At 54.0% G+C, this 7,151-nt stretch overlaps 1 protein-coding gene across 2 annotated transcripts; it reads right to left on the minus strand.

The window, feature by feature from the left end:
* Positions 1 to 21: 21 nt before the first annotated feature.
* Cdk10 (cyclin dependent kinase 10) lies at positions 22 to 7,151 on the minus strand. 2 transcript variants are annotated; one of them, XM_057753558.1, is made up of 13 exons: positions 7,028 to 7,143; positions 5,859 to 5,931; positions 5,141 to 5,212; positions 4,603 to 4,705; positions 4,391 to 4,472; positions 3,650 to 3,717; positions 3,068 to 3,120; positions 2,800 to 2,869; positions 1,946 to 2,005; positions 1,580 to 1,703; positions 1,367 to 1,506; positions 899 to 951; positions 22 to 664 (listed from the first exon to the last, which is right to left on the minus strand). In XM_057753558.1, the coding sequence occupies exons 1-13, from the start codon at positions 7,112 to 7,114 to the stop codon at positions 567 to 569; spliced, it is 1,083 nt and encodes a 360-aa protein (XP_057609541.1). In that variant the 5' UTR covers positions 7,115 to 7,143; the 3' UTR covers positions 22 to 566. The 2 variants fall into 2 exon arrangements, with proteins under 2 accessions (XP_057609541.1, XP_057609542.1); XM_057753559.1 differs by having other exon boundaries at positions 23 to 664; positions 7,066 to 7,151.

Genomic DNA, 7,151 nt, shown 5'->3' on the forward strand with positions numbered 1-7,151 from the left:
CCACCCTTGGAAAAGGAGCCCGCCAGTTCTCTCTGTGGGCACATCCACCAAGGGCTCTCCTTCTGACAGTCTTAAAAGAGTTCTATCGTGGCCCCAACCAATGCTTACTGCCTCCTTCCCACCTGAAGCCCCACCATCCCTGCCCAGGGTCACTATAGCCTGTCCTGGGCAGCTCCTAGTGACCAAGCAGGAACAGTATGGTCTCCTGGGCCTACTCGTTCCAGGCTAATGCCTTGCTCCAGTTCAGCACTATACTGAATTCAGGCCTTTGGACCTCTCAGCTCTAGCACTGCCTCCCCAGAAGCATGTCCTCACTGACAGACAAGGCTGCCAGGGGCTAACAGGCCACCAGATGGTGCTACAGCAGCCCAGTCTAGGCTGGGTATCCCCACTGAGCAACATCCCAATTCATAATCTACTTGCATCTGGGCAGAGAGGATAGTAGGGAGGAGTCAGCTGAAGAGAGGATGTTAGCAGGAGGGGACCAAGGCATCTTGGCCTGGAGGGCCCTCCCAGTCTGCCGCCTGATGATCCATGAGGATGTGTAGGGATGGCCGGACCCACCGTCAAGGCTTGCATCGTTTGCTCTGCCCCTCAGTGGCAGCTGGGACAGCGCGCTTATTGCGGTGGTGGGGGAAGGTGGGCATGAGTTCCGGCTCGCAGGCTGCATGAGAAGGGATAGTTTCAGTGTTGGCTTGGAGAAGCGGTTCCTGGTGGAGCACGTTCCAGGTCTAGATGGGACTAACCTTCCATCTGCTTCCTTCCTTCTCCCCTGTGGAGTCTGCCCACATTCCACCCACACAAACCTGCCTTGGGAACCCACTGAATATGGACAAACAGGGCTTTCTGTCTGTCAAACCCCCAAAGAGGAGAACCCAAGGAGATCTGCAGAACTCACGTAAGGGCTTCTCTTTAAAGTAGGAGCTCTCCAGACAGTCCCCCGCGGTTGCCCTGAAGAATGACAGTGACGGTTGGCTTCAGAGAGGCCTATTTCACTCAAAACACAGCCAGGCTCAACAGCCCAATTCAACCTCCAACAAATGGGGGCTGGTGGCCTAGAAATGCCAGGCAGCTCAGAATGGCTCTAAGTCCTAAGCCACTCAAACCGGACACCCGGCACTTGGGGCACATCTACAGTCTGTGTTATGAGAAACCATCTTTAAGAGGTTTGTTGAACTGAGATGGCTCAGTGCTGGAGTGCTTGCCTAACACTAACATACGCAAGGCCATAGTTTCCCACACCTCACACCATAAAACATAAATTAAGGATTTGGGTTGGGTTTAAGGTATTCTTCCATCCTGAAGTCAGGGCCCTCTCCTCCTGAGGGGTATGGCCCATGCAGCTGCCTAGAGGAAGAGTCTGTACCTTTTCTTAGGGTCGTACATGAAGAGGAAATTGAGCAGACGAAGTCCGGCCTCTGAGAGCCACGGGAACTTGTGCTTGAGATTGTTGTAGGGCTGTTTCCTCAAGCTGTATTGGCCGGCCAGCGGCAGCTTGGAGAAACCCTGTAAGAGGCAGGGCTGGAGCTACAGCGCCACCAGGCAGAGATGGGAATTGAGAGTTGTCTGTAATACCCACCGGCCAGATATTCTCACTCGGTGTCCCCAGCAGCTGTACAATCAAGTCGATCTGGTGGATCTCAGAGGTGCCAGGGAGAAGGGGCTTATGGGCCAGCAGCTCTGCCAGGATGCAGCCAACAGCCCTGCAGAAGCAGCCAGTCTCTGCTGAGCCCCATGTCAACGTACTCGTGAAGGAGGCATAAGGCTCTCCTACCAGGTCTGCCAACGCTCCCAGACGCCAGTGAGCACTCCAGCTATGCTCGCATGCTCCCCTTAGGTCCCAAGGTCAGGCTCACCACCACAGCACCAATCCTGCTCCCCCTGTCCCAGGGCTGACCTCCAGGGCCAGGTCACTTGAGGACCCAGGAGCAGAAACCACTCCTACCACATGTCAATGCTGGTAGTCTGGGTAGTCGTTCCAAGCAGCAGCTCTGGGGCTCGGTACCTGCAGACAAAAGCCCCATTTTATCTCTGGTCAGCACCTCTCCTTCAGTCTGAGCTCCCTCAGGGTCCCCGGTGGCCTGAGTGATAGAGTCACTACTCACAGCCTGGACTAACGGCTACCCTAAGCCAGAAAGCACCCACATCTATGTCACAAGAATCAAGAGACCATCAGCTGGTTTTCAGGCCGAAGCCAAAAGACATGCAGCTGAGGCCATGTAAGGGTCCTGATGAGAATGTGCGGGACGTCAGTGCCCTGCCCTTTGCCACAGCCCCATTCTGTCCTAGAAACAACCACAGAAGCTACCCTTCCCTTCCTGAGACAGAGACAGACTGTCTGCAGCTGTTTTAGTGCAGGACAGCATTTCTTTCTTTGGGTTTTCTGGTTGTCATTTTTCTTTCTTTCTTTTCTTTCTTTTTTTTTTTTTTGATTTTTCGAGACAGGGTTTCTCCGTAGCTTTTTGTTTCCTGTCCTGGAACTAGCTCTTCTAGACCAGGCTGGACTCGAACTCACAGAGATCCGCCTGCCTCTGCCTCCCAAGTGCTGGGATTAAAGGCATGCGCCACCACCGCCCGGCGTTGGTTGTCATTTTTCGAGACAAGGTTTCTCTGTTTAGCCCTGGATGTCCTGGAACTCACTCTGTAGGCCAGGTTGGCCTCGACTCAGAGATCCACCTGCCTCTGCCTCCCCAGTGCTGGGACTGAAGGTGTGTAATTGCAGTATCTGCCTCAACTACAAAGGGCCCCATGGAAGGCTTACCCACTCCTATGGGCCACCACAGTTCAAAAGGAACTCACCAGAGGGTAACAACCTTGGGAGTCATCGGCTTTACTGGAACACCATAGGCCCGGGCCAGGCCAAAATCCGCTGCAGCAGGAGAGGAGACAGAGAGGACAGACAAGTGAGGACAGACAAGTCGCTATCTGGAAAGAGCTGAATTAAGATGGCCTGGGGCTAGGAAGACAGACATGCCATCTTTGGCTTCCACACTGACATCCCCTACCCCTTCAGGCATGCTCAAAGAAACCCACTCCCACATATGTGGGCTCGGCACCCAGCACCCACCTGTCTTTACACAGCCCTTATCTGTCATGAGCAAGTTGGACACCTTCAGGTCCCTGGGTAAGAGAGAAGGCATTAGTTTTCTGAGCCAAAGGGCAGCCATGCCGTCACCACAACCCGACACACTTTCCTGCCACTGAACAAGGTCTTCTAAGCTCGAGAGGGTGGGGAGTAGTAGGGGACTGGCTAGTGGGAGGCCAGCAACCTCAGTAACTGAGCGAGAAGTAGAGGCCAGGTCTCCACGCCTGCTGCCGCCCTGCCCATGGGCTGCTCCACACAAACAGGCTCCGAGCCTCACAGTTCCCGCTGGTGACAGCCAGCTCCTGGCCTGAGACTCACTGTAGGAAGGTGCTCTCCCCTATCTACCCACCCACCTTCTATTTCCCAGAAATATGAGGGCTGCTCGGGCTTGTTTGATCCAAGATCCTTGGCCGGGATCAGTCAGAGAATTTCTACTGGGTGTTGGCTCCTCTCCTCAAGATATTTAGAATGAGGCACTGTGGGAAGCCAAAGCTATTCCTGGCCCTCTCCCTCCCACTCCTCAGACACCTCCAACACACCTTCCTCCTGGTTGTCCCTGCCCACCTGTGGATGATGAAGTTCCTGTGCAGGTACTGAAGGCCACGGAGCACTTGGAGCACGATGCATTTAACCTAGGAGAGGTTCAGAAGCACAGGGTGGAGAGCTTTGATCCACTGCCGGCAGTCACCAGCAGCCTGCCAGGAGTGTGGCTGTTGCTATGTCCTGCACAGCTAAGACAGTACCGCAATGCACTTATTTGTTGTATATGTATGAGCATGTGACACGCGTTTGTGTACGTGTGGGTGTGTGCACCTGTGTGTGAACATCGGAGGTTGACGTCAGGTGTCTTCATCAATTGCTTTCTACTTTACATATTGAAGCAGCATCTCTTATTTGAACCCAGAGCTGGCCAAATTTAGTGGGTCTAGCTAGCCAGCTTGCCTGGAAATCCTGTCTCTACTACCTGCCTTATGCAGGGATTACAGGCAGGCTGCCATGCCTAGCTACCATTTATTTATATGGGTGTTAGGGATCCGAACTCTGGTCCTCACACTTGTATTACACACAGGCACTTTTTTTCACCCTCTGAGCTATTTCTCCAGTCCCCCTTTCCTTTCCAGTAGCCTGACATGTGGACTGAGAAGACCTGGGTCCCCACGCTCCCACAGTATACCACAGGGAGTAATTCAACTCCTTAAGGCGCTAGATGCTGTGAAAAAGACAGCAGGCAACACCTCTGTGTCCAGCTGCCACATTCAATATGGCTACCCACCAAACGGCCTGTGAAGAACCTCCCTCACACACCTGGGCCTCGGAGAATGGTGTTGGCATATTTTCCAACAGGCTGGCCAGATCTTGCTCACAGTAACCCATCACCAGGAAGATACTAGAAGGGAGAGAGAAAACATGCCACTTTCTGTTTCCCCCCAGTGGGTAAAGAGCTCTGTGCCTGCTGGAGAAAGGCCAACCCCACGAGAGGGACCCTTGGGGTAGGACAGCCTCAAGAAACCACACACCTCTCCAGGTGGTTGCCCACAACCACCTCCTTCAGCTCCACAATATTTGGATGACGGAGTCGCAAGAGCAACGTGATCTCACGCAGGCTGCTGATGGGAATGCCTGTAACCAAAGGGGCTCGGTAAACTCGACTCCACCGCACCCGGGACCCCATAAACACTGTCCCCTCCAGTGGAAATCAGTGCTACCAACACCGTTCTTACTCCAGCACTCATCGGGGGTGCAAGGCCAGTGGGCAGGGGTACTGGTCTTGTGGAGGGTGACAGTGCACTCACCAGAGGATAGGGGCAAAAGGGCTTGGAGAGAATGTCCAAGTTTACAGTTAGCCAAGGTAGGGAAAATCTGGCAGGGCTGAGGAGCTCAAGCCCCAGCTGCAGTGACAGGTAGGGCAGTGACAGGCAGGGCCAGCTCCTTAACTGCTCTGCACAGACCCTCAGAAGAGTTCAGTCCTGAGAAACCACAGGTAACCAGGGCTTTCCTCCTCCCTCCTGCGGTAATGCCCCAGGCAGGGCCTTCTGCACCCCGCTTCCGGCTCACCATCCTTTTCTTTGTCCATCCGCACCTTCTTCAGGGCAACAATTTCATCTGTCTGGGTATCCCGGGCCCGATCTAAAACAGAAGCACATGTGTAATGGAGTCTACCTCAAACTCTCCCCCAGCCCATCCTGCCACACGGGAGCCTCCTGGGCTTCTTCTCTTCTCTGACAACAGAATGCCCAGCAACTCTCGGCTCTTCCTTCACCAAGATCTGAACTTGGGGATCCTCACTGGTGCTGGGTGGGGATGGGGAGGAGTTTCCAGTTTAGCTCTGAGCTGGAAGCTGGCCCCCAGCAATTCAGCCGGTAAGGAGCTCTCCTGGGGCTTCTCTCTCTCCCACAGCCCACTGCTTTGTGTTCTCTTGTGCTAACTCTAAAGGCACTTCAAGTACTCTATCTAAGGGGAAACACTTACTGTATATGATAATGGCTTACAGAGTTTTGTTGACTTGTGCAACTTCCAAATGCTAGGCAAAACGACTCTCACACCCAGGGAGCCGCAAGGAGCTTTCAGAAGTGGTGCATTTTATTGGTCGGTTATCCCCACTCCTCCCTCACGTTTGGATTGCTGACACTGACAACCTGATGCTTATGTTTATCCAGTCATGGTGGAAACCACACAGGGAATTCAAGTCTGGGAGCAAGCTTTAGAGCGCAGAGTGTGAGCCGTCCCTTCCCAGCACAGCTGTGCCTACACATTTCTTGTCTTGACCACTCACACACAATGCCGTAGGTGCCCTCGCCAATTCGGTTCAGCTTCTCAAACTCCTTAACGCTCCGGCATCTTCCCAGCTGAAAGACAGAGGAGTAGCCAGTGTGGGGATCTGGAAGCTAAATAGCACAAGCGATGATGAATCTCCCCCATGCCTGGCACTGACAGGCTTGCTTGCCTCTTGCTCACCAAAAAGAAAAGCGACCACATACTTGGAATTTTCTAATGAGCAGAGGGGAAGAATGACACTGGAACCACTTTGAAGTGCTGAAGGTGGCCTTAATGACTCCCTCCAACCCAGAGTTCCAGATGCCTGCTGTCGGGTAACAAATGGCCACAAGCCACGTATACAACACCTCTGTGGAGAGGGAACCTGCCTCCAACACGCAGTCCCAACTTACTTGTGAGGAAACCTATCCAGGGGTACTCATTTGTGAGGTCTGGGAAGGGACCTCCAGATCAGCAGAAGCTAGTTGACCTACTTCCTTTCGCAGGCTGGGATGAGGATGAGGATGGGGGTCAGGTGGAGCAACAAAACAAACTAGGTAGCCCGCCCTATGAGAAGCGTCCTGCCTCAGTCTCCTGAGTACTGGGATTGCAAGTATGGGCCACCACGCAACTTGACATTTTTGTACAATTATTGTACACTATTGTGCATATTCTCCTCCGTTAGGAGATTTCGCAACCTCAGCTTCCAGCACAGTGCTCTGAAGCTCTTAGGTAGTGAACTTAAGTTCATGTGCCTTAGCCTTGCAAACCACTGTTTGCTAAAACATACGCGGGCTGCTGCAAACCTCTTCCTACCAACAGTCTACTCGAGCCCAAATCAGGGCTCCTAAGGTTCACCTTCCCCATCACACAAAAGAGACTATACCGAGTGTGGGTAAAGCAGACCGGTAAGCAAGGTGACAACTCCCGGCTGCAGGTGCCACCGGAACGCCCCATTCTTCTCTCCCGCAAAAACTCCACGCCCCACCCCGCCGCCTCACTCGAGTTCGCACTCCGTCGGATCCCACCCGCGTGCCCCGTCCCCAGCCGCTCGGCTGCGGATTTCTGCACACGCCGCAGCCAACTCTGGGACTGACATCCCTCCGATGCCGGAGCCTTAAACAGTGAGCCTCAGAGCGCTCCAGTCCGGCCCTGCCACAGCGCCGCCCGAGTGGCACCCCGTCGCACCCTGTGTTCTGGAGGCACGGTGAAGAAACCTTCCTTACGGATGCACTTCAGTCGGATCTGATCCGACTCTAGGTCCACCTCCGCCATGCCGAAGCCCGTGATGCTCCACCGCCCACTTCCAGCG

Source organism: Chionomys nivalis, chromosome 21, assembly GCF_950005125.1.
Source record: "Chionomys nivalis chromosome 21, mChiNiv1.1, whole genome shotgun sequence".
In the NCBI taxonomy this organism is placed as follows: domain Eukaryota; kingdom Metazoa; phylum Chordata; class Mammalia; order Rodentia; family Cricetidae; genus Chionomys; species Chionomys nivalis.